The sequence below is a fragment of the Oncorhynchus clarkii genome, chromosome 23, assembly GCF_045791955.1.
Source record: "Oncorhynchus clarkii lewisi isolate Uvic-CL-2024 chromosome 23, UVic_Ocla_1.0, whole genome shotgun sequence".
NCBI classification, from domain to species: Eukaryota; Metazoa; Chordata; class Actinopteri; order Salmoniformes; family Salmonidae; genus Oncorhynchus; species Oncorhynchus clarkii.
The window spans coordinates 60,019,840-60,047,136 of record NC_092169.1 but is presented as its reverse complement, the minus strand read 5'-3'; the positions used below and the strand labels follow the sequence as shown (position 1 = coordinate 60,047,136).

General features: G+C 45.9%; 1 protein-coding gene across 6 annotated transcripts; it reads right to left on the bottom strand.

Moving 5' to 3' along the window:
* Window positions 1-27,297, bottom strand: LOC139381877 (uncharacterized). Of its 6 annotated transcripts, none has more exons than XM_071125705.1 (9): window positions 27,046-27,297; window positions 25,714-25,854; window positions 24,546-24,649; window positions 20,844-20,992; window positions 11,854-12,082; window positions 11,475-11,572; window positions 10,942-11,064; window positions 278-485; window positions 1-217 (listed from the first exon to the last, which is right to left on the bottom strand). In XM_071125705.1, exons 2-8 carry the CDS (start codon window positions 25,839-25,841, stop codon window positions 318-320), a joined length of 999 nt encoding a protein of 332 aa, XP_070981806.1. In that variant the 5' UTR covers window positions 25,842-25,854; window positions 27,046-27,297; the 3' UTR covers window positions 1-217; window positions 278-317. The 6 variants fall into 6 exon arrangements, with proteins under 6 accessions (XP_070981806.1, XP_070981807.1, XP_070981810.1 ...); XM_071125706.1 differs by having other exon boundaries at window positions 1-196; window positions 286-485; XM_071125709.1 differs by having other exon boundaries at window positions 7-485; window positions 27,033-27,290.

Below are 27,297 nucleotides of genomic sequence, written 5' to 3'. Positions count from 1 at the left end.
CACACACACACCTAAAACCTGCAGACTGTGGAGAACAGGCTAGTTTCTCATACAGATCCACTGTCTGTGATGGATCCCAAAATGGCACCCTAGTCCATATACCAGCGCACTAAAAGTAGTGTACTATATAGGGTGACACTAAAAGTAGTGTACTATATAGGGTGACACTAAAAGTAGTGTACTATATAGGGTGACACTAAAAGTAGTGTACTATATATAGGGTGACATTAAAAGTAGTGTACTATACAGGGTGACACTAAAAGTAGTGTACTATATAGGGTGACATTTGGGCCGTAACCAAGGGCAAAAAAAAAAAGTCATATGCTGAGTGTGATGCTGTGGATGGTGTTAGCGGGGATCCCGGCGTCCGTTTCCTCTCCGTTGATCCGGAAGATGACCTGTGTGTTGTGGGGGATGGTGCTGGTGGACGTCAGGGGCTTCCCCAGCCAGCCTGGAGCTCCACGTTTATACATCTTCACCGTCACCTACAGGGGAGGACAGAGGAGATGTGAGATAAGTAGTCACCGTTCGTTTAGGAGAGAAATCTTATTTGTTGTATTTACATACAAAACAGTGGTCCTCCACGTGTAAAGCTCCCATCAAATTTCACAAACTAAAACATTCCCCCCCCCCCCCCCCAAAAAAAGTATTGTTTGTTTTAAAGTTATGGTGGTCAGTCTGGCTTGGAGGTGTCTCTGACCGTCTGTAACCTCTCTCTCAGGGGTCAGTGGGGGACTGTGACCTCGGGTCTATACCTCTACAGACACCTCTGACCTCTAGCTATACTGACAAGCTGTTGCTTCCTGTCTGAAGGGGGGGGGGGGGGGGGGGGGGGGCAGGAAGCAGAGAAAAGGAGGATGAAACAAAAATCACTGGTCCGGGACTCAGATGGTAGATTACAGACACTGTGGCTTCAAAAGGCCTTGGTGGTGGAGATCCCATTCGCGCTAAACGCTGCATATATCGGCTCAATCAGAAAACGACCCAAGGCCTATATCCCGCTATCAGATTGAATCAAAGCCCTGTTGCACAGCAGTCCGTTCACTCTGGCCCAAGTAGATCAGGTGGAGCTGCCAGGGAGAGAACAGCTTCCAAAGAGACAGGTTTCCAACCAGAAGTAGGCAACCTAATTCTGTTGAATAATAGAAAGCTATGCAGCCAATGTGACGGACTCCCTCTTTCGTCAGTGAAGGAAGCTACGTTTCTCTATCAGCCTATATGTAGTGGGGGAACAGTGTAGCCATCAGCCTATATGTAGCGGGGGAACAGTGTAGCCATCAGCCTATATGTAGCTGGGGAACAGTGTAGCCATCAGCCTATATGTAGCGGGGGAACAGTGTAGCCATCAGCCTATTTGTAGCGAGGGAACAGTGTAGCCATCAGCCTATATGTAGCGGGGAAACAGTGTAGCCATCAGCCTATATGTAGCGGGGAAACAGTGTAGCCATCAGCCTATTTGTAGCTGGGGAACAGTGTAGCCATCAGCCGATATGTAGCGGGGGAACAGTGAGCCATCAGCCTATATGTAGCTGGGGAACAGTGTAGCCATCAGCCTATATGTAGCTGGGGAACAGTGTAGCCATCAGCCGATATGTAGTTGGGAACTATACATATATACACACACATTTTTTCCTGCAACAGTGTAGCCATCAGCCGATATGTAGTTGGGAACTATACATATATACACACACATTTTTTCCTGCACTGCTAAAGCTGCCCCGGTCAACGCTGTTATTGTGAAGTGGAAACGTCTAGGAGCAACAACAGCTCAGCCACAAAGTGGTAGGTCACAAAAGCTCACAGAACCACTGAGTGTTCTGAAAAAATATATGTCATTTATCATGTCTCCTAGTGGGCTAGCTATTATCTACCTGTCATTTATCATGTCTCCTAGTGGGCTAGCTATTACCTGTCATTTATCATGTCTCCTAGTGGGCTAGCTATTATCTACCTGTCATTTATCATGTCTCCTAGTGGGCTAGCTATTATCTACCTGTCATTTATCATGTCTCCTAGTGGGCTAGCTATCATCTACCTGTCATTTATCATGTCTCCTAGTGGGCTAGCTATCATCTACCTGTCATTTATCATGTCTCCTAGTGGGCTAGCTATTATCTACCTGTCATTTATCATGTCTCCTAGTGGGCTAGCTATTATCTACCTGTCATTTATCATGTCTCCTAGTGGGCTAGCTATTATCTAACTGTCACTTATCATGTCTTTAGGTTTTAGTCCCTGCATTCATTGGACTTAATACACTTCTTCAAAACTCCCCCAATCATGCTTCGTCTGAGTGACAGTCGATCTCTTAACAAGATTCAGACTTTCAGGTAATTGGAAGACAAAAACCTGTTTTTTTTAAAAACATTTCATTTTTTTTGTCTCCGTTTACAGAGGGATGGAAGAAGGGGGGCCTGTATTACAACACTGCCCTTCCCACAGTTCCATTTTCTCTAGCTTAAAGCCCACTAGACCATTTATTCAATTATTATTATTATTTAGTCTCCATGGTTCTTTCATGTCCAGGTAGTCCATCCATAAAAACATTTTTTTTGGTGGGGGGGGGGGGGGGGGGGGGTAGAGGCTTTTCAGTTAAAAATGGCAGAGACAGTTAGGAGTCTCAATGTATCTGTCCTTGTCCATGGTTGGGAGTCATTGTGGACGCCCACTAACGTATTTTAATACTGAAAGCATCAAATGAAGACATACAGTGCCTTGCGAAAGTATTCGGCCCCCTTGAACTTTGCGACCTTTTGTCACATTTCAGGCTTCAAACATAAAGATATAAAACTGTATTTTTTTGTGAAGAATCAACAACAAGTGGGACACAATCATGAAGTGGAACGACATTTATTGGATATTTCAAACTTTTTTAACAAATCAAAAACTGAAAAATTGGGTGTGCAAAATTATTCAGCCCCCTTAAGTTAATACTTTGTAGCGCCACCTTTTGCTGCGATTACAGCTGTCGCTTGGGGTCGCTTGGGGTATGTCTCTATCAGTTTTGCACATCGAGAGACTGAATTTTTTCCCCATTCCTCCTTGCAAAACAGCTCGAGCTCAGTGAGGTTGGATGGAGAGCATTTGTGAACAGCAGTTTTCAGTTCTTTCCACAGATTCTCGATTGGATTCAGGTCTGGACTTTGACTTGGCCATTCTAACACCTGGATATGTTTATTTTTGAACCATTCCATTGTAGATTTTGCTTTATGTTTTGGATCATTGTCTTGTTGGAAGACAAATCTCCGTCCCAGTCTCAGGTCTTTTGCAGACTCCATCAGGTTTTCTTCCAGAATGGTCCTGTATTTGGCTCCATCCATCTTCATCAATTTTAACAATCTTCCCTGTCCCTGCTGAAGAAAAGCAGGCCCAAACCATGATGCTGCCACCACCATGTTTGACAGTGGGAATGGTGTGTTCAGGGTGATGAGCTGTGTTGCTTTTACGCCAAACATAACGTTTTGCATTGTTGCCAAAAAGTTCAATTTTGGTTTCATCTGACCAGAGCACCTTCTTCCACATGTTTGGTGTGTCTCCCAGGTGGCTTGTGGCAAACTTTAAACAACACTTTTTATGGATATCTTTAAGAAATGTCTTTCTTCTTGCCACATTCCATAAAGGCCAGATTTGTGCAATATACGACTGATTGTTGTCCTATGGACAGAGTCTCCCACCTCAGCTGTAGATCTCTGCAGTTCATCCAGAGTGATCATGGGCCTCTTGGCTGCATCTCTGATCAGTCTTCTCCTTGTATGAGCTGAAAGTTTAGAGGGACGGCCAGGTCTTGGTAGATTTGCAGTGGTCTGATACTCCTTCCATTTCAATATTATCGCTTGCACAGTGCTCCTTGGGATGTTTAAAGCTTGGGAAATCTTTTTGTATCCAAATCCGGCTTTAAACTTCTTCACAACAGTATCTCGGACCTGCCTGGTGTGTTCCTTGTTCTTCATGATGCTCTCTGCGCTTTTAACGGACCTCTGAGACTATCACAGTGCAGGTGCATTTATACGGAGACTTGATTACACACAGGTGGATTGTATTTATCATCATTAGTCATTTAGGTCAACATTGGATCATTCAGAGATCCTCACTGAACTTCTGGAGAGAGTTTGCTGCACTGAAAGTAAAGGGGCTGAATAATTTTGCACGCCCAATTTTTCAGTTTTTGATTTGTTAAAAAAGTTTGAAATATCCAATAAATGTTGTTCCACTTAATGATTGTGTCCCACTTGTTGTTGATTCTTCACAAAAAAATACAGTTTTATATCTTTATGTTTGAAGCCTGAAATGTGGCAAAAGGTCGCAAAGTTCAAGGGGGCCGAATACTTTCGCAAGGCACTGTATAGGGTGAAGGAGACAGGGATACTGTAGTGATGGATATGTATAGGGGGAAGGTGACAGGGATACTGGAGTGATGGAGGTAGATATGTATAGGGGGAAGGAGACAGGGATACTGGAGTGATGGATATGTATAGGGGGAAGGAGACAGGGATACGGGAGTGATGGATATGTATAGGGGGAAGGAGACAGGGATACGGGAGTGATGGAGGTAAATATGTATAGGGGGAAAGAGACAGGGATACTGTAGTGATGGAGGTAGATATGTATAGGGGGAAGGTGACAGGGATACTGTAGTGATGATGTGTATAGGGGGAAGGTGACAGGGATACTGTAGTGATGGAGGTAAATATGTATAGGGGGAAGGAGACAGGGATACGGGAGTGATGGAGGTAGATATGTATAGGGGGAAGGTGAAAGGGATACTGTAGTGATGATGTGTATAGGAGGAAGGTGACAGGGATACTGTAGTGATGATAAGTATAGGGGGAAGGAGACAGGGATACTGTAGTGATGGAGGTAGATATGTATAGGGGGAAGGAGACAGGGATACTGTAGTGATGATGTGTATAGGGGGAAGGTGACAGGGATACTGTAGTGATGGATATGTAAGGTGACTAGGCATCAGGATATACGATAGAGTAGCAGCAGCAGTGTAAACCGATGAAGCAACAGGGATAACAGGACCAGCCGGAAGCCAGTAGAGACCCAGCTAGCACCAATAACCATTTAGCTTCATTCACATCCCAGATCCACTTACTTTACGTCCCTACAACATAAGTGCATTTGCTGCGGGGAGGTTAGAGTAGGAATCTCCCCCCCCTTTTTCCCCTCTCTCTCTCTCCCGCTCTCTTTCTTCAATGGGGTTGTCTGGTTGTCTGGCATGACTTGGCGGAGCTACAATCTACGACTGATTTAATTTAGCCCTTTACAAACATGTCTTAATGTCATTAACCCCCAGAGCATTCACCGACCGCCTCTCTGTGACTCCATTAACTAAAGCAAAATGGGGTTTAAAAAGAGCATATTGATGCTGAGCATTATAAAAAGGCTGATTATCAAGACAACAGACGCACACAAAAAAAAAATGGGCCAAAGTGTCTGTTAACTGGTTTATGTGGGATTCAACATAACAGATGGGAACAGGGTTCTGAATTAGAATCTATGCCGTGTGTCCCACACCGCACCCTATTCAGTGCACTACTTCTGACCAGGACCCATAGGTAATAGGGTGGCATTTTGGGAGCCAGTAGTAACCTAGGACTACTAGATCGCATAGACAGACAATGGAGAATCAACTGCCGGGATGACATCATCAACTCAGAGCAATAACAGAACGTTACAATACACCGAGTGTTTTAGTATGCATGTGACTGGGGCCCCTGGACAGGATATGATACAGACCTGGGGCCCCTGGACAGGATATGATACAGACCTGGGGCCCCTGGACAGTGGGTAGGATATGATACAGACCTGTGACCCCTAGACAGTGGGTAGGATATGATACAGACCTGTGACCCCTAGACAGTGGGTAGGATATGATATGATACAGACCTGTGGCCCCTGGACAGTGGGTAGGATATGATACAGACCTGTGGCCCCTAGACAGTGGGTAGGATATGATACAGACCTGTGGCCCCTAGACAGTGGGTAGGATACGATACAGACCTGTGTCCCCTAGACAGTGGGTAGGATACGATACAGACCTGTGTCCCCTAGACAGTGGGTAGGATACGCTACAGACCTGTGTCCCCTAGACAGTGGGTAGGATACGATACAGACCTGTGTCCCCTAGACAGTGGGTAGGATATGATATGATACAGACCTGTGTCCCCCAGACAGTGGGTAGGATATGATATAGACCTGTGTCCCCCGGACAGTGGGTAGGATACGATACAGACCTGTGTCCCCTGGACAGTGGCTAGGATACGATACAGACCTGTGTCCCCTGGACAGTGGCTAGGATACGATACAGGCCTGTGTCCCCTGGACAGTGGCTAGGATACGATACAGACCTGTGTCCCTTGGACAGTGGCTAGGATACGATACAGACCTGTGGTCCCTAGACAGTGGCTAGGATACGATACAGACCTGTGGCCCCTAGACAGTGGCTAGGATACGATACAGACCTGTGTCCCCCAGACAGTGGGTAGGATATGATATGATACAGACCTGTGTCCCCCAGACAGTGGGTAGGATATGATGTGATACAAACCTGTGTCCCCTGGACAGTGGGTAGGATATGATACAGACCTGTGGCCCCTGGACAGTGGGTAGGAGGTAGCCTAGTGGTTTCTGCACCTGAACAAGGCAGTTAACCCACTGTTCCCCGGTAGGTCGTCATTGTAAATAAGAATTTGTTCTTAACAGACTTGCCTAGTTAAATAAAAAGGTTACAAAAAAAGAGAATTGAGGGCATTTAAATTTATTTTTATTCAAATATATTAATAGTCAATTCTGACTACAACTGCAGATGTCCTCATCTTCTATCCATTGTGTTAAATCTAAAACATGGATTTCCACATGTTAATATTTCACCCAATGAACAAAAAGAGGGCTTGAGAACGATGGCATCGTCCTACAAGGAGGAGGGGGTGGATGGACTGAATACACAGTAGACAGATGACTAACATCCACCAGGCCTATTGAGTTATCTTCAATACAGAGACGCACATGGGATCTCTCCGCCGTACTCTTCACCGTGGCTCGGCGCTCAGCAGAGATAATAGAACGACAGAGATAATAGAACGACAGAGTTTAATTAGCCACCGTTACATTAAAAAGGGTAGCGTTCATCACCGGTCTGGTGCTCTGTGAGTGGGCACAGTGCCGCTGTGCTACACTGCTACAGCGAAGAACAGACACCTGGGACTCTGCAGCACTTGTCTTTGTGTAATTGCCCAAGCTCAGAGGACTCCTACACACTCAAGGGGTTTCTATATACACTGGAGATAATTATTTTTAAAAAATCACTGGCTTTTCTTTGAAGAGCTTTTCTCCAATTATGGAGAAAATAAATCTGAAACCCCGATGGTAATTTCCACCACAATTTTCATCTGTTGAAAAAAAAATAAAAAATGCTTTGTGTTTTATTACCAAACACATTCTTCAGAAAACTGGGCTGCTATCAAACTTAATACAGAAGACAACCTGAGGTAACGGCCACAGGACAGCTGTAATCTCCAGGACCTGAGGTAACGGCCACAGTGAGGTAACGGCCACAGGACAGCTGTAATCTCCAGGACCTGAGGTAACGGCCACAGGACAGCTGTAATCTCCAGGACCTGAGGTAACGGCCACAGTGAGGTAACGGCCACAGGACAGCTGTAATCTCCAGGACCTGAGGTAACGGCCACAGTGAGGTAACGGCCACAGGACAGCTGTAATCTCCAGGACCTGAGGTAATGGCCACAGTGAGGTAACGGCCACAGGACAGCTGTAATCTCCAGGACCTGAGGTAACGGCCACAGTGAGGTAACGGCCACAGGACAGCTGTAATCTCCAGGACCTGAGGTAATGGCCACAGTGAGGTAACGGCCACAGGACAGCTGTAATCTCCAGGACCTGAGGTAATGGCCACAGTGAGGACAGCTGTAATCTCCAGGACCTGAGGTAACGGCCACAGGACAGCTGTAATCTCCAGGACCTGAGATAACGGCCACAGTGAGGACAGCTGTAATCTCCAGGACCTGAGGTAACGGCCACAGGACAGCTGTAATCTCCAGGACCTGAGATAACGGCCGCAGTGAGGACAGCTGTAATCTCCAGGACCTGAGGTAATGGCCACAGTGAGGTAACGGCCACAGGACAGCTGTAATCTCCAGGACCTGAGGTAACGGCCACAGCACAGCTGTAATCTCCAGGACCTGAGATAACGGCCACAGTGAGGACAGCTGTAATCTCCAGGACCTGAGGTAACGGCCACAGGACAGCTGTAATCTCCAGGACCTGAGATAACGGCCGCAGTGAGGACAGCTGTAATCTCCAGGACCTGAGGTAATGGCCACAGGACAGCTGTAATCTCCAGGACCTGAGGTAACGGCCACAGTGAGGACAGCTGTAATCTCCAGGACCTGAGGTAACGGCCACAGTGAGGACAGCTGTAATCTCCAGGACCTGAGGTAACGGCCACAGGACAGCTGTAATCTCCAGGACCTGAGATAACGGCCACAGTGAGGTAACGGCCACAGTGAGGACAGCTGTAATCTCCAGGACCTGAGGTAACGGCCACAGGACAGCTGTAATCTCCAGGACCTGAGATAACGGCCGCAGTGAGGAAAGCTGTGATCTCCAGGACCTGAGGTAACGGCCACAGCGAGGTAACGGCCACAGCGAGGTAACGGCCACAGCGAGGTAACGGCCACAGCGAGGACAGCTGTAATCTCCAGGACCTGAGATAAAGTTGGTTTGTATTGTATAAGTCGGAAATCTGAATCAAGAAGCAGAAATATTCAACATAATATTACCAACTGAGCAAATATCATTTAAAATAAAATAATGAAGTAACCACTGTAAGATGTTGTGTGAATTCCATAGTCGAAGTGTAACTGAATTCCACAGTCGAAGTGTAACTGAATTCCACAGTCGAAGTGTAACTGAATTCCACAGTCGAAGTGTAACTGAATTCCACAGTCGAAGTGTAACTGAATTCCACAGTCGAAGTGTAACTGAATTCCACAGTCGAAGTGTAACTGAATTCCACAGTCGAAGTGTAACTGAATTCCACAGTCGAAGTGTAACTGAATTCCACAGTCGAAGTGTAACTGAATTCCACAGTCGAAGTGTAACTGAATTCCACAGTCGAAGTGTAACTGAATTCCACAGTCGAAGTGTAACTGAATTCCACAGTCGAAGTGTAACTGAATTCCACAGTTGAAGTGTAACTGAATTCCACAGTTGAAGTGTAACTGAATTCCACAGTCGAAGTGCGACTGAATTCCATAGTTGAAATGTAACTGAATTCCACAGTTGAAATGTAACTGAATTCCTGTTCCATCTCAGTACAGCAGTAAGGGTTCCTAAGCACTCGGTCAGAGTGACTATCAGGTTTGGACAAAAGGCCAACTGGAGCAGCCGAAAATACACGCATTTACTTCATTAGTCAAATCAAACAAAAAAAGGAATCAGGCTGGAAATTCTAGAATGCAGCTTTTACACGCAGTGACCTCCTACAGCCAACTGTGTTCAGGTAATGAGCATCTTAGCAGCGAGAGACAGAGAGAGGCCAGTAAGTGAGTAATTAACACTCAGCATGCCAATGTTAAAATGGGCAGGTAGCCTAGTGGTTAGAGAGGGGGAGGCAGGTAGCCTAGTGGTTAGAGAGGGGGAGGCAGGTAGCCTAGTGGTTAGAGAGGGGGAGGCAGGTAGCCTAGTGGTTAGAGAGGGGGAGGCAGGTAACCTAGTGGTTAGAGAGGGGGAGGCAGGTAGCCTAGTGGTTAGAGAGGGGGAGGCAGGTAGCCTAGTGGTTAGAGAGGGGGAGGCAGGTAGCCTAGTGGTTAGAGAGGGGGAGGCAGGTAGCCTAGTGGTTAGAGAGGGGGAGGCAGGTAGCCTAGTGGTTAGAGAGGGGGAGGCAGGTAGCCTAGTGGTTAGAGGGGGGAGGCAGGTAGCCTAGTGGTTAGAGGGGGGGAGGCAGGTAGTCTAGTGGTTAGAGAGGGGGAGGCAGGTAGCCTAGTGGTTAGAGAGGGGGAGGCAGGTAGCCTAGTGGTTAGAGAGGGGGAGGCAGGTAGCCTAGTGGTTAGAGGGGGAGGCAGGTAGCCTAGTGGTTAGAGGAGGGGGGCAGGAAGCCTAGTGGTTAGAGAGGGGGAGGCAGGTAGCCTGGTGGTTAGAGGAGGGGGAGGCAGGTAGCCTAGTGGTTAGAGAGGGGGAGGCAGGTAGCCTGGTGGTTAGAGGAGGGGGGCAGGAAGCCTGGTGGTTAGAGCGTTAGGCCTGTAACCGAAAGGTTGCTTGGTCATTCTGCCCCTGAACAAGGCAGTTGACCCACCTACTAGGCCGTCGTTGTAAATAATAACATTTGTTCTTAACTGACTAGTTCCATAAAATAAAAATAGGGGATCTCGTCTCAGTGGATCTTCGCAGATCTTTGCTGTAGCAGTGCCCTCTGCTTGTAGCTTAAGGTTATATCTTCACCTATTATATTCTCAAGTGGTGTCCTGTAATTTCAGAGAAAAACTTTGAGACATATTTATTTCACCTTTATTTAAACTAGGCAAGTCAGTTAAGAACAGATTCTTATTTTACAGTGATATAGTCTCCCCTAACACGGACGACGCTGGGCCAGTTGGGCGCCGCCCTATGGGATTCTCGATCACGTCCGGTTGTGAAACAACCCGGGATCGAACTAGGGTCTGTAGTGAAGCCTCTAGCGCTGAGATGCAATGCCTTAGACCGCTGAGCCACTCGGGAACCCTAAAATCCCTAACACAGGCTTTTCAGTCTTCTCTGCCCCCCGATTTCAGATACTAGTCTGGCCAAGGAGTTGTAGAGGCAAGCCACTCCTCTTTCTAAGCCCTTGTGTTGGGTCTTTCAGTCAGTGGGCAGAATCACAACAGCATCAACCAATCACAGCTCAATGGTTGTCACGACGGCGGGGCGGGGTGCACTAACCTGAGGGGCGTGTCCCAGCAGAGCCCACAGCGAATTAGCAGACAGCGTTTTGATCTTGAAGAACTCCATGGTGTCAGTCTCCTGGCGGTTCAGAGCGATGTAAGGACAGCTCCGGAAGTCTCCCTTCAAACCAAGTACAGACAAACTTTAATTTAAACAATTCATGACACACACTTCACAGTAAAACAAAAAAGTAAAGTGTCTTTTGGTTTCAGTACAGCACTAGAAAGTAGCCTACACATTATTATTTTTATTATAATTATTACTAATTATTTTTATTATTTATTATAATTCTAATTTATAATTTATAATTATTATTAATACAATGTAGAAATACAAGGCTATGGGAGTCCTGAGTGACTCCGTTGGTAGAGCACGGCGCTGGTACCTCGCGGATTGTGGGTTCGATTCCCAGGGCCACCCATATTTATAATGCACACACACACACACACACACACACACCTGTTCGTGGTTTAGGATAAAAGCGTCTGTGAAATGTCAGATATTAATATCCATCAAGTTGTAAAAGCCACCTTGAGCTGCTCTCCTCCCTGTAGTCTGACCAGGTCCCAGGTCCCCATTTTCCTCACCACTTGTTTCAGCTCCCCTATCTGACGGTACGACAGGTGACCTGCAGGACAAGGAGGAAACAACAAAAAAAACAAACACAGGATTTACAAAACGCTTAAACACATGCAAATGAGCATCTCTGTCTACCTTCAGCAGTACAGCAAGCAATGAAGGGCAGACTAGGCTAACAGTGGTAAATATTGATTAGCTTAGAAATATTGAAAAGCTCCCTTATTTCACTATGTTTTGTTTAAAGTCTTTTCTCATCCAATACATCCATTTTTGTTTAAAAAAAAAAGAAGTATTTGTGACCCAAAAACCCACAACGCCTCCTCCACTCACCAGACAGCCAGGCAGGAGTCAGGGCGTCTGATATCCAGGCTACATAGCCCTCTCTGAAGGAGCGGAGGAACTCATCTATTTGACTGTGGGAGACCAGCTCCCTCCTCTTCCTCAACTCTTCATCTAGCTGGCAGTCTGGGGCGAGGAAGACTAGCCTGGGAAGGAAGAGTTCCTGACGCACCGACAGGCCGCTCCTCCTCAGGTACTGCCACAGGTTAGTTGTCTTGGTCTGGAGGATATATATAGAGATCACAGGTTACCCGTCTTGGTCTGGAGGATATATTTATATATATATAGATCACAGGTTACCTGTCTTGGTCTGGAGGATATATATATATATAGATCACAGGTTACCTGTCTTGGTCTGGAGGATATATATATATATAGATCACAGGTTAGTTGTCTTGGTCTGGAGGGGGTATAGCTTACAGAACAGGGCGGTGGGCAGCTGAGTGAAAATGGAGGAAAACTAAACTTCCGGAGGACCTATCATCCTTCCACTCCCTCCTCTCTACCTTCCTCTGTATCTGCTGTTAGTCACGTTCTATCATCCTTACACTCCCTCCTCTCTACCTTCCTCTGTATCTGCTGTTAAAGTCACGTTCTATCATCCTTCCACTCCCTCCTCTCTACCTTCCTCTGTATCTGCTGTTAAAGTCACGTTCTATCATCCTTCCACTCCCTCCTCTCTACCTTCCTCTGTATCTGCTGTTAGTCACGTTCTATCATCCTTCCACTCCCTCCTCTCTACCTTCCTCTGTATCTGCTGTTAAAGTCACGTTCTATCATCCTTCCACTCCCTCCTCTCTACCTTCCTCTGTATCTGCTGTTAGTCATGTTCTATCATCCTTCCACTCCCTCCTCTCTACCTTCCTCTGTATCTGCTGTTAAAGTCACGGTCTATCATCCTTCCACTCCCTCCTCTCTACCTTCTCTTCCTCTGTATCTGCTGTTAAAGTCACGTTTCTATCATCCTTCCACTCCCCCCTCTCCACCTTCTCTTCCTCTGTATCTGCTGTTAAAGTCACATTTCTATCATCCTTCCACTCCCTCCTCTCTTCCTCTGTATCTGCTGTTAAAGCCACGTTCTATCATCCTTCCACTCCCTCCTCTCTACCTTCTCTTCCTCTGTATCTGCTGTTAAAGTCACATTTCTATCATCCTTCCACTCCCTCCTCTCTTCCTCTGTATCTGCTGTTAAAGCCACGTTCTATCATCCTTCCACTCCCTCCTCTCTACCTTCTCTTCCTCTGTATCTGCTGTTAAAGTCACGTTCTATCATTCTTCCACTCCCTCCTCTCTTCCTCTGTATCTGCTGTTAGTCACGTTCTATCATCCTTCCACTCCCTCCTCTCTACCTTCCTCTGTATCTGCTGTTAAAGTCACGTTCTATCATCCTTCCACTCCCTCCTCTCTACCTTTCTCTGTATCTGCTGTTAAAGTCACGTTCTATCATCCTTCCACTCCCTCTCTACCTTCCTCTATCTGCTGTTAAAGTCACGTTCTATCATCCTTTCACTCCCTCCTCTCTACCTTCCTCTGTATCTGCTGTTAAAGTCACATTCTATCATCCTTTCACTCCCTCCTCTCTACCTTCCTCTGTATCTGCTGTTAAAGTCACGGTCTATCATCCTTCCACTCCCTCCTCTCTACCTTCTCTTCCTCTGTATCTGCTGTTAAAGTCACGTTCTATCATCCTTCCACTCCCTCCTCTCTTCCTCTGTATCTGCTGTTAGTCACGTTCTATCATCCTTCCACTCCCTCCTCTCTACCTTCCTCTGTATCTGCTGTTAAAGTCACGTTCTATCATCCTTCCACTCCCTCCTCTCTACCTTCCTCTGTATCTGCTGTTAAAGTCACGTTCTATCATCCTTCCACTTCCTCCTCTCTACCTTCCTCTGTATCTGCTGTTAAAGTCACGTTCTATCATGCTTTCACTCCCTCCTCTCTACCTTCCTCTGTATCTGCTGTTAAAGTCATGTTATATCATCCTTCCACTCCCTCCTCTCTTCCTCTGTATCTGCTGTTAAAGTCATGTTCTATCATCCTTCCACTCCCTCCTCTCTTCCTCTGTATCTGCTGTTAAAGTCACATTCTATCATCCTTCCACTCCCTCCTCTCTACCTTTCTCTGTATCTGCTGTTAAAGTCACGTTCTATCATCCTTCCACTCCCTCCTCTCTACCTTCCTCTGTATCTGCTGTTAAAGTCACATTCTATCATCCTTCCACTCCCTCCTCTCTACCTTCCTCTGTATCTGCTGTTAAAGTCACATTCTATCATCCTTCCACTCCCTCCTCTCTACCTTCCTCTGTATCTGCTGTTAAAGTCACGGTCTATCATCCTTCCACTCCCTCCTCTCTACCTTCTCTTCCTCTGTATCTGCTGTTAAAGTCACGTTCTATCATCCTACCACTCCCTCCTCTCTTCCTCTGTATCTGCTGTTAAAGTCACGTTCTATCATCCTTTCACTCCTTCCTCTCTACCTTCCTCTGTATCTGCTGTTAAAGTCACGTTCTATCATCCTTTCACTCCCTCCTCTCTACCTTCCTCTGTATCTGCTGTTAAAGTCACGTTCTATCATCCTTCCACTCCCTCCTCTCTACCTTCCTCTGTATCTGCTGTTAAAGTCACGTTCTATCATCCTTCCACACCCTCCTCTCTACCTTTCTCTGTATCTGCTGTTAAAGTCACATTCTATCATCCTTTCACTCCCTCCTCTCTACCTTCCTCTGTATCTGCTGTTAAAGTCACGGTCTATCATCCTTCCACTCCCTCCTCTCTACCTTCCTCTGTATCTGCTGTTAAAGTCATGTTCTATCATCCTTTCACTCCCTCCTCTCTACCTTCTCTTCCTCTGTATCTGCTGTTAAAGTCACGTTCTATCATCCTTCCACTCCCTCTCTTCCTCTGTATCTGCTGTTAGTCACGTTCTATCATCCTTTCACTCCCTCCTCTCTACCTTCCTCTGTATCTGCTGTTAAAGTCACGTTCTATCATCCTTCCACTCCCTCCTCTCTACCTTCCTCTGTATCTGGTGTTAAAGTCACGTTCTATCATCCTTCCACTCCCTCCTCTCTACCTTCCTCTGTATCTGCTGTTAAAGTCATGTTCTATCCTCCTTTCACTCCCTCCTCTCTACCTTCTCTTCCTCTGTATCTGCTGTTAAAGTCACGTTCTATCATCCTTCCACTCCCTCCTCTCTTCCTCTGTATCTGCTGTTAAAGTCACGGTCTATCATCCTTCCACTCCCTCCTCTCTACCTCTGTATCTGCTGTTAAAGTCACGTTCTATCATCCTTTCACTCCCTCCTCTCTACATTCCTCTGTATCTGCTGTTAAAGTCACGTTCTATCATCCTTCCACTCCCTCCTCTCTTCCTCTGTATCTGCTGTTAAAGTCACGTTCTATCATCCTTCCACTCCCTCCTCTCTTCCTCTATCTGCTGTTAAAGTCACGTTCTATCATCCTTTCACTCCCTCCTCTCTACCTTCCTCTGTATCTGCTGTTAAAGTCACGGTCTATCATCCTTCCACTCCCTCCTCTCTACCTTCCTCTGTATCTGCTGTTAAAGTCACGTTCTATCATCCTTCCACTCCCTCCTCTCTACCTTTCTCTGTATCTGCTGTTAAAGTCACATTCTATCATCCTTTCACTCCCTCCTCTCTACCTTCCTCTGTATCTGCTGTTAAAGTCACGGTCTATCATCCTTCCACTCCCTCCTCTCTACCTTCTCTTCCTCTGTATCTGCTGTTAAAGTCACGTTCTATCATCCTTTCACTCCCTCCTCTCTACATTCCTCTGTATCTGCTGTTAAAGTCACGTTTTATCATCCTTTCACTCCCTCCTCTCTACATTCCTCTGTATCTGCTGTTAAAGTCACGTTCTATCATCCTTCCACTCCCTCCTCTCTACCTTCCTCTGTATCTGCTGTTAAAGTCACGTTCTATCATCCTTCCACTCCCTCCTCTCTACCTTCCTCTGTATCTGCTGTTAAAGTCACGTTCTATCATCCTTCCACTCCCTCCTCTCTACCTTCCTCTGTATCTGCTGTTAAAGCCAAAGACCACCCAGCGTCCTAAATAGTGGTCCGTTTGAGTATGCAACATTTTGAAAATCGATCACTTTAAATCGGGCGGCAGGGTAGCCGGGTGGTTAGAGAGGCAGGGTAGCCTGGTGGTTAGAGAGACAGGTAGCCTAGTGGTTAGAGAGACAGGTAGCCTAGTGGTTAGAGAGGGGAGACAGGTAGCCTAGTGGTTAGAGAGGGGAGACAGGTAGCCTAGTGGTTAGAGAGGGGAGACAGGTAGTCTAGTGGTTAGAGTGGGGAGACAGGTAGCCTAGTGGTTAGAGTGGGGAGACAGGTAGCCTAGTGGTTAGAGTGGGGAGACAGGTAGCCTAGTGGTTAGAGTGGGGAGACAGGTAGCCTAGTGGTTAGAGAGGGGAGACAGGTAGCCTAGTGGCTAGAGAGGGGAGACAGGTAGCCTAGTGGTTAGAGAGGGGAGACAGGTAGCCTAGTGGTTAGAGAGGGGAGACAGGTAGCCTAGTGGTTAGAGAGGGGAGACAGGTAGCCTAGTGGTTAGAGCGGGGAGACAGGTATCCTAGTGGTTAGAGAGGGGAGACAGGTAGCCTAGTGGTTAGAGCAGGTAGCCTAGTGGTTAGAGCAGGTAGCCTAGTGGTTAGAGCGGAAGGGTAGCCTAGTGGTTAGAGCGTTGGGCTAGTAACCGGAAGGTTGCAAGTTCAAATCCCTGAGATGACAAGGTACAAATCTGTCGTTCTGCCCCTGAACTCACTGTTCCTAGGCCGTCATTGAAAATAAGAATGTTCTTAACTGACTTGCCTAGTTAAATAAAGGTTAAATAAAAAAATTTGACCAAAGAGGATTTCTGTTCTCATTGAAAAGTGTAAACTAAATGCTAAACCATCTTTTGATTTCTGAATGTGTCGGCACCGGGGACTGGGCTGTTATTGAGGTCATGTTAACCAGTTCTGTAGGCTGGCCTACCTATTTAATAACTGAATTGATGGACTGGGCTGTTATTGAGGTCATGTTAACCGGTTCTGAAGGCTGGTCTACCTATTTAATAACTGAATTGATGGACTGGGCTGTTATTGAGGTCATGTTAACCTGTTCTGAAGGCTGGCCTACCTATTTAATAACTGAATTGATGGACTGGGCTGTTATTGAGGTCATGTTAACCGGTTCTGAAGGCTGGCCTACCTATTTAATAACTGAATTGATGGATCAAGCCTTCGTAGTCATTCTGATCTCGTTCCCAATGATCAGTGATAGTTTATGTTGCTATGCAACGGTTCTGAACTCGCGATGCGCCCGGCCGGCCACGTTTTCCTGTGAAATAGCCTTTTGATTTGACCATTTGAGAAAGTGTGTGTACACTTTGGCTTCACTAATAAATATGTTGAAATGGGACCAAATGATCCGTTTCTGTCTTCAGTCCTTTCTAAAATAGGATAGAAGGGCTGTGGCACAAGTTGAATGTGATAGGCTTGGTTATAACCAGCCTGAGTAGGCCTATAACCCGATTAATTTTATATTCAGAGTTTAGACAAATTGATCGTATTGGAAATTAGCTATTATCAGGCTGGTTAATGTGATGCACTGTCTGTTGAATTTAGGAGAGAAAAAAAAAATGCACCCACACTCAACCCCCACCCCACCCACTCAGGATCCACTCTTGCATTGCGGCCGAGGCATGCTGCATAATTTTTACTAAATGGGACATGTTAAATAGTACGCGACAATGAGTACACAGTATGCTAGTATAGGTACACTTTATCAATCTATAATGTCAAGGTTCTGCCTCTAAACCTAGGAAACACCTTCCCACCTTCCCCTCCAAGAAGTTTAACCACATCCACTCAACCTATTGAGTCCACTGGTCTCACTCACCCAGAACGACCCGTCGCCTTGACCTCTTTCTCTCTCTCCAGATGACATCCTGCAACTAGTGAGGTCTGGCCGCCCCGACAACCTGCCTGCCCGACCCCATCCCCTTCTCCCCAGACCTTCACTTCCCCCAGCAACTCATACCTGTCCCTTGGCTGACCCTCTAACCTCAAAATGTCCAGAGTTGCTCCCCTCGTCCTGAAACGTTCTGACGTCAGAAACTACAGACCTGTATCCCCGCGTTCTTTTCTTTCCAAAAATACTTGAGCGTCTCTGACCAACTCTCTAGGAATCATTTTCTGGACCCTAACCAGTCAGGCTTCAAGACTGGTTACTCAACTGAGACTGCTCCTCTCTCTGTGTCAGAGGCTCGTCACACTGCCAAAGCTGACTCTCTCTTCTGTTCTCATCCTCCTAGATCTATCCTCTGCCTTCAACACCGTGAACCTTCAGATCCTCCTCTCCACCCTCTCAGGGCTGGGCGTCTCAGGCTCTATCAGATCCTCCTCTCCACCCTCTCAGGGCTGGGCGTCTCAGGCTCTATCAGATCCTCCTCTCCACCCTCTCAGGGCTGGGCGTCTCAGGCTCTATCAGATCCTCCTCTCCACCCTCTCAGGGCTGGGCGTCTCAGGCTCTATCAGATCCTCCTCTCCACCCTCTCAGGGCTGGGCGTCTCAGGCTCTATCAGATCCTCCTCTCCACCCTCTCAGGGCTGGGCGTCTCAGGCTCTATCAGATCCTCCTCTCCACCCTCTCAGGGCTGGGAGTCTCAGGCTCTATCAGATCCTCCTCTCCACCCTCTCAGGGCTGGGCGTCTCAGGCTCTATCAGATCCTCCTCTCCACCCTCTCAGGGCTGGGCGTCTCAGGCTCTATCAGATCCTCCTCTCCACCCTCTCAGGGCTGGGCGTCTCAGGCTCTATCAGATCCTCCTCTCCACCCTCTCAGGGCTGGGCGTCTCAGGCTCTATCAGATCCTCCTCTCCACCCTCTCAGGGCTGGGCGTCTCAGGCTCTATCAGATCCTCCTCTCCACCCTCTCAGGGCTGGGAGTCTCAGGCTCTGCACACTCTTGGTTGCATTCTACCCGGCTGGCCGCTCTTACCAGGTCACATGGAGATAATCTGTATCTGCACCACGTACTCTCACTACTGGTGTCCCCCAGGGCTCGGTTCTAGGCCCTCTGCTCTCATTACACCAAGTCACACAGCTCCGTCGTGTCCTCACATGGTCTCTCCTATTGTTGCTATGCGGATGACACTCAACTATCCCCCCCCCCCCAAATAACTAAAAAGTGAATGTAAAATCTAAGTGTATAGATATAAATCAATAGCTAATAATCGGAGACCTAATCATTAGCAGGTCTGTCAAGTATAGTATATCATTATCCACCAAGTGGCATTTTAACACAAATAATAACTCATAATGTTTGTTTTTGGTGGGTTCTGTTCTTCTGACACACCATGGAAATGAAAAGCACAGTTTAGGAAAAATTGTGTTACCCCCAAAAAAAAATCACCATTGGAAGGATTTGATGAAATATCCTTCTAACCCAATCTGTAGTTCTGGATTCTAATCCAAACCGTCTGCTTCGTCCTGGATCTCGACTGAGTCAGAGTAGTACATTTATATGGAGTTGAGTTGATTAACACTACAGCGGGAGCAGGGTTCGGTAAATTCCCTTCCACAAAGTAGGGCCTCTTGATTTTTTTTTAACAGCTGTAATTATGTTTATAAAGGAGGAAAAAACAGGTGCCTCAAACACAGCTGTCACCCTGTCTACCAGGGCAGGACAGGAGTCACTCATTTCCATTCACTGTAGAGCAAGAGCCTCAGGGATGTTAAACATATGGTCCAAATCTGGCCTGCGAACCTCTTCAATCAGGGGGGGAAAAACAATCTCAATCAACATTGAGATTACCAAAATAAAACAGACCTACATTTATAGTCTTCACTGTCCAGCTTACTAACAGTCATCTAAACGAAAGCGAGACAGTCAGGGAGCTTGGCCGATTCCAGAAGCTATGGATAGAGTAAATAATAATCAATTTTAAAAGTGGCCCTCCGGACCTCGGTGAAGACCGTAGGCAGGCCGAGGGGGCAAAATTAACAACCCTGCTGTAGATGCTATGTTGGGGCAGAGGTTGGATAAGAGGGAGCTTGGCTGGCAGAATGAAGTACCAGACTGCAAAGGCTTACAACAACTAGGCTACACTTAGGCCAAACTGACAACTAGGCTACACTTAGCCTAAACTGATGGGAACTGATGCCATCTAGGCGAGGGGTTGTCAAATTGGGGTCCGTGGCCAGACATAAAAAATTTAAATAAGTATATACCCTTTTAAATAAAAAACAACTAATTTAACAGATTTAACTAATTTCAAAGGATCTCTGGAATAAGTAATACAATGTTATAATATTAATACACAATGTATGTTCTTAAACCTTGGGCAAATACTTAAATTATAATTAATTCTCATTTTTACATAAAATGCACTGCAATTTAAGATTTTAAACTGCAAAAGTCTCAGTCTCATGGCAAAATGTGTAGAGTTACAGGATATTAGCTTTAAAGATGTAACGAAATTGCTTTGTCCCACCATTAAATAACATTGCTTTGCCCCCCATTAAATAACATTGCTTTGCCCCCCCATTAAATAACATTGCTTCCCCCCCATTAAATAACATTGCTTCCCCCCCCCCCATTAAATAACATTGCTTTACCCCCCCCATTAAATAACATTGCTTTTCCCCCCCATTAAATAACTATCCCCCCCATTAAATAACTATCCCCCCATTAAATAACATTGCTTTTCCCCCCCATTAAATAACTATCCCCCCATGAAATAACATTGCTTCCTTCCCAGGGCCTGAGACTTGTCCGGCCATGCCCTGCCACAGTCATAGTAAAACTATAGGCCATTTTTTTATCTCAATCAAGTTATTGGGGCCCCCCCCCCCGCCCATTAAGTGATAACCCCCTGATCTAGACGTCATACTGTAGTCTTTTGGACCACTAGTCTATGTGAAAGACTTGGCTACATTTGATATGGATTTATTTTATTAACTAAAAGATGTTATGACATATTTACCATGACGGCCTCAAGGGGGTCAGCCACCTGTTCTATGGAGGTGTTGGTAAAGTTGTGGTGCTGTTCTTTGAGCTGGACGTGCCATTGCTGCCGCTGGGAAGACACCGTTCCTCTCCAGGGCTTCACGTCGATGCAGAACACCCCGTGACCTTAGAAGACAGATAGAAGAGGTTTGAGTTGTGAGAAGAGGTTTGAGTTGTGAGAAGAGGTTTGAGTTGTGAGAAGAGGTTTGAGTTGTGAGAAGAGGTTTGAGTTGTGAGAAGAGGTTTGAGTTGTGAGAAGAGGTTTGAGTTGTGAGAAGAGGTTTGAGTTGTGAGAAGAGGTTTGAGTTGTGAGAAGAGGTTTGAGTTGTGAGAAGAGGTTTGAGTTGTGAGAAGAGGTTTGAGTTGTGAGAAGAGGTTTGAGTTGTGAGAAGAGGTTTGAGTTGTGAGAAGAGGTTTGAGTTGTGAGAAGAGGTTTGAGTTGTGAGAAGAGGTTTGAGTTGTGAGAAGAGGTTTGAGAACTAGGGTTGGAGTGAACACCTAGAGGACAGTAGCTCTCCAGGAACAGGGTTGGAGTGAACACCTAGAGGACAGTAGCTCTACAGGAACAGGGTTGGAGTGAACACCTAGAGGACGGTAGCTCTCCAGGGACAGGGTTGGAGTGAACACCTAGAGGACGGTAGCTCTCCAGGAACAGGGTTGGAGTGAACACCTAGAGGACAGTAGCTCTCCAGGAACAGGGTTGGAGTGAACACCTAGAGGACAGTAGCTCTCCAGGAACAGGGTTGGAGTGAACACCTAGAGGACAGTAGCTCTCCAGAAACAGGGTTGGAGTGAACACCTAGAGGACGGTAGCTCTCCAGGAACAGGGTTGGAGTGAACACCTAGAGGACAGTAGCTCTCCAGGAACAGGGTTGGAGTGAACACCTAGAGGACAGTAGCTCTCCAGAAACAGGGTTGGAGTGAACACCTAGAGGACGGTAGCTCTCCAGGAACAGGGTTGGAGTGAACACCTAGAGGACGGTAGCTCTCCAAGAACAGGGTTGGAGTGAACACCTAGAGGACAGTAGCTCTCCAGGAACAGGGTTGGAGTGAACACCTACAGGTTTTTCTCCATTGTTTTTGATGGCAGGCCACTCTGGTAGACCTAAAGTATGATCACATAGCCACAGTAGCCTACTTGGCCACTATTAAAACTAACTTAAGGTACAGCCTCAGTGTTCACAGTAAACAAGAGCTGGAAGCTGCACAGAATTTTCAAGTTTGCGCTCAGCAGAAGTGAAATTTGCTCAGTGCTCAAAAAAAAAAAGAGAAGGAACATTGGTTAGGAGTCAAGTCAACCACACAGTACATAGGCCTAGTTAGTTTAATACTGGACAGTACATAGGCCTAGTCAGTTTAATACTGGACAGTACATAGGCCTAGTTAGTTTAATACTGGACAGTACATAGGCCTAGTTAGTTTAATACTGGACAGTACATAGGCCTAGTCAGTTTAATACTGGACAGTACATAGGCCTAGTTAGTTTAATACTGGACAGTACATAGGCCTAGTTAGTTTAATACTGGACAGTACATAGGCCTAGTTAGTTTAATACTGGACAGTACATAGGCCTAGTTAGTTTAATACTGGACAGTACATAGGCCTAGTTAGTTTAATAATGGACAGTACATAGGCCTAGTTAGTTTAATACTGGACAGTACATAGGCCTAGTTAGTTTAATACTGGACAGTACATAGGCCTAGTTAGTTTAATACTGGACAGTACATAGGCCTAGTTAGTTTAATACTGGACAGTACATAGGCCTAGTTAGTTTAATACTGGACAGTACATAGGCCTAGTTAGTTTAATACTGGACAGTACATAGGCCTAGTTAGTTTAATACTGGACAGTACATAGGCCTAGTTAGTTTAATACTGGACAGTACATAGGCCTAGTTAGTTTAATACTGGACAGTACATAGGCCTAGTTAGTTTAATACTGGACAGTACATAGGCCTAGTTAGTTTAATACTGGACAGTACATAGGCCTAGTTAGTTTAATACTGGACAGTACATAGGCCTAGTTAGTTTAATACTGGACAGTACATAGGCCTAGTTAGTTTAATACTGGACAGTACATAGGCCTAGTTAGTTTAATACTGGACAGTACATAGGCCTAGTTAGTTTAATACTGGACAGTACATAGGCCTAGTTAGTTTAATACTGGACAGTACATAGGCCTAGTTAGTTTAATACTGGACAGTACATAGGCCTAGTTAGTTTAATACTGGACAGTACATAGGCCTAGTTAGTTTAATACTGGACAGTACATAGGCCTAGTTAGTTTAATACTGGACAGTACATAGGCCTAGTTAGTTTAATACTGGACAGTACATAGGCCTAGTTAGTTTAATACTGGACAGTACATAGGCCTAGTTAGTTTAATACTGGACAGTACATAGGCCTAGTTAGTTTAATACTGGACAGTACATAGGCCTAGTTAGTTTAATACTGGACAGTACATAGGCCTAGTTAGTTTAATACTGGACAGTACATAGGCCTAGTTAGTTTAATACTGGACAGTACATAGGCCTAGTTAGTTTAATACTGGACAGTACATAGGCCTAGTTAGTTTAATACTGGACAGTACATAGGCCTAGTTAGTTTAATACTGGGCAGTACATAGGTCTAGTTAGTTTAATACTGGACAGTACATAGGTCTAGTTAGTTTAATACTGGACAGTACATAGGCCTAGTCAGTTTAATACTGGGCAGTACATAGGTCTAGTTAGTTTAATACTGGACAGTACATAGGCCTAGTCAGTTTAATACTGGACAGTACATAGGCCTAGTCAGTTTAATACTGGACAGTACATAGGCCTAGTCAGTTTAATACTGGACAGTACATAGGCCTAGTCAGTTTAATACTGGACAGTACATAGGCCTAGTCAGTTTAATACCGGACAGTACATAGGCCTAGTCAGTTTAATACTGGACAGTACATAGGCCTAGTTAGTTTAATACTGGACAGTACATAGGTCTAGTTAGTTTAATACCGGACAGTACATAGGCCTAGTCAGTTTAATACCGGGCAGTACATAGGCCTAGTCAGTTTAATACCGGACAGTACATAGGCCTAGTCAGTTTAATACCGGACAGTACATAGGCCTAGTCAGTTTAATACCGGACAGTACATAGGCCTAGTCAGTTTAATACTGGACAGTACATAGGCCTAGTCAGTTTAATACTGGACAGTACATAGGCCTAGTCAGTTTAATACTGGACAGTACATAGGCCTAGTCAGTTTAATACTGGACAGAACATAGGCCTAGTCAGTTTAATACTGGACAGTACATAGGCCTAGTTAGTTTAATACTGGACAGTACATAGGCCTAGTTAGTTTAATACTGGACAGTACATAGGCCTAGTCAGTTTAATACTGGACAGTACATAAGCCTAGTTAGTTTCATACTGGACAGTACATAGGCCTTGTTAGTTTAATACTGGACAGTACATAGGCCTAGTTAGTTTAATACCGGACAGTACATAGGCCTTGTTAGTTTAATACCGGACAGTACATAGGCCTAGTCAGTTTAATACCGGACAGTACATAGGCCTAGTCAGTTTAATACCGGACAGTACATAGGCCTAGTTAGTTTAATACTGGACAGTACATAGGCCTAGTTAGTTTAATACTGGACAGTACATAGGCCTAGTTAGTTTAATATTAGACTGAGCACCTGTGAGGATGACGAGGTCGATGTCGTCTGCCTTGGTGGTTTGAAACTGGGTCGGAACTCGTAGATCGCAGAAAATGTTCTCTTTTTTCAGTCCGCCAAATTTCCTAAAGACAATAAAGAGGGATTATAATCCAAGGTCCTTATGCTTTTTACTACGTACAGCCTGACCCCCCCCGCCCCTATAATGTAGTCTAGCTAGCTACGTACAGCCTGACCCCCCCCCCCCCCGCCCCTATAATGTAGTCTAGCTAGCTAGATACAACCTGACCCCCCATCCCCATAATGTAGTCTAGCTAGCTAGCTACGTACAACCTGACCCCCCGTCCCCATAATGTAGTCTAGCTAGCTAGATACAACCTGACCCCCCCCCGTCCCTATAATGTAGTCTAGCTAGCTAGATACAACCTGACCCCCCCATCCCCATAATGTAGTCTAGCTAGCTAGATACAACCTGACCCCCCCATCCCCATAATGTAGTCTAGCTAGCTAGATACAACCTGACCCCCCATCCCCATAATGTAGTCTAGCTAGCTAGATACAACCTGACCCCCCATCCCCATAATGTAGTCTAGCTAGCTAGCTACGTACAACCTGACCCCCCGTCCCCATAATGTAGTCTAGCTAGCTACATACAACCTGACCCCCCCCCCCGTCCCCATAACACAACCTGACCCCCCCGTCCCCATAACACAACCTGACCCCCCCGTCCCCATAACACAACCGGACCCCCCCTGTCCCCACAACGTAGTCTAGCTAGCTACATACAACATGACCCCCTGTCCCCACAACGTAGTCTAGTTAGCTACCACTGTCGAGGATAAACAAGAACATCAAGCTAACAACCTCACCATACGTACAGAACACAACCTGACCCCCCCCCCTGTCCCCACAACATAGTCTAGCTAGCTACATACAACCTGACCCCCCGTCCCCCCCCGTCCCCATAACACAACCTGACCCCCCCGTCCCCATAACACAACCTGACCCCCCCTGTCCCCACAACGTAGTCTAGCTAGCTACATACAACCTGACCCCCTGTCCCCACAACATAGTCTGGCTAGCTACCACTGTCGAGGATAAACAAGAACATCAAGCCAACAACCTCACCATACGTACAGAACACACTTGTATAAGTCCCTGCCGTGTTAAATCAATCCTTCAGGCCTACCGGACACGTTGGATAAAGTCCTGCACTGTTAGGGTAGGCTGTGTACTGTCTCCTGTGGCGCCTGCAATAGCAGTACTGGGTCCTGTGGAGAAGTGGAACTGGGCCAGCTGGCTTCCAAGCTGAAACATTCTCCTTGTGGATCTGAAACAACCAGAACCAAACGTGATAATAAGTGGAACAACACTGAGTGTATCAAACATTAGGAACACAGGACTGGCCAGGTGAAAGCTATGATCCCTAATTGATGTCACCTGTTCAATCCACTTCAATCAGTGTAAATGAAGGGGAGGAGACGGGGTTAATTAAGGATTTATAAGCCTCGAGACATGTATTGTGTATGTGTCTCATTCAGAAGGTGAATGGGGAAGGACAAAAGATTTAAGTGCCTTTGAAAGGGGTATGGTAGTAATTAGGTGCCAATCGCACCGGTTTGTGTGTGTCAAGAACTGCAACGCTGCAGGGTTTTTCCACACTCAACAGTTTCCTGTGTGTATCAAGAACGGTCCACCACCCAAAGGACATCCAGCCAATTTGACACAACTGTGGGAAGCATTAGAGTCAACATGGACCAGCATCCCTGTGGAAAGCTTTCAACACCTTGTAGAGTCCATGACCCGACGAATCGAGTCTGTTCTGAGGGCAAAACAGCGACTCAATATCAGGAAGGTGTTGCTAATGGTTTGTGTATGTAACTATAGAAGCGGAGAGGTGTAGCTCATATGTTGACATCAAACCGCATCACACTACAGGAAAGTAAAAGCTCATTTAGACAGCAACATCTTAAAACAACAAGACTATATAGCTAAGTAACAAAAACGTGTTTTTGACGGCTGGGTATAATTTGTGTTTACGTTCCAACCGGAATCTGTTTCCATAGAATGTCGTAAACAACAAGGATGGCGAAAAAACAACGTATACAAAGTAGCATGATCAGTTCACCTAGTTAACTAGCTGTCGAATAGGCACCAACTCACCACGTAGCCCACTCCCCTACCTGGTATCTTATTCTGCCGATAAACAACTCTGTTGTATGTTGGAAACCTTGTTATTGAATAGATTCCTGTTCCACATTATTCCCAGACGTTTTTGACTGTGCGACTTGGAGGGGAGCAGGCACAGCATGTCCTAGATAATTAAACTATATTTGGACAACACATCATTCACGTTACATTTTCTCGCTGTATTTAGCTACAACTTCTAGATTGCCAATGTCAACAAACGTGTTTGTTCACGACAAAAACACTCGAAAATGAACGTGGCTTAGAAGTGAAAACAAAGACGAGACTAATAGAACAAAGGAACAAAAGACGGAGACATACGTCGAGCTCTTACGTTAATAAAGCCAGAGAAAGTTGAAAACAGGAGTCAGTGTTTTTTTTCTTCCAGCACCTCTTTGTGGATGAGGCAGCCGATATATTTTCCAGCCGTCCAAACTTGCTGTAATGAAATTGTATCCAGGAATGATGTTTCCCAATCAGCGCTGTTCCGCTGCGGCCCGTTCCTGGAAGACGTAAACAACCAACCACGTGGAGGTCGGGTTTCCACCAGGAAAACCTCACGGCAGTATACACGCTATCTGGGAGC

What these genes read in the sequence shown, in the direction of transcription:
- LOC139381877 (XM_071125705.1), bottom strand. Translation starts at nt 25,841, where the DNA reads ATGTTTCAGCTTGGAAGCCAGCTGGCCCAGTTCCACTTCTCCACAGGA. An exon ending in CGACCTCGTCATCCTCACAG is followed by an intron (nt 20,993 to 24,545) that starts GTGCTCAGTCTA and finishes CTGTCTTCTAAG; the next exon opens with GTCACGGGGTGTTCTGCATC. An exon ending in TGCTGGGACACGCCCCTCAG is followed by an intron (nt 486 to 10,941) that starts GTTAGTGCACCC and finishes CCTCCCCTGTAG; the next exon opens with GTGACGGTGAAGATGTATAA.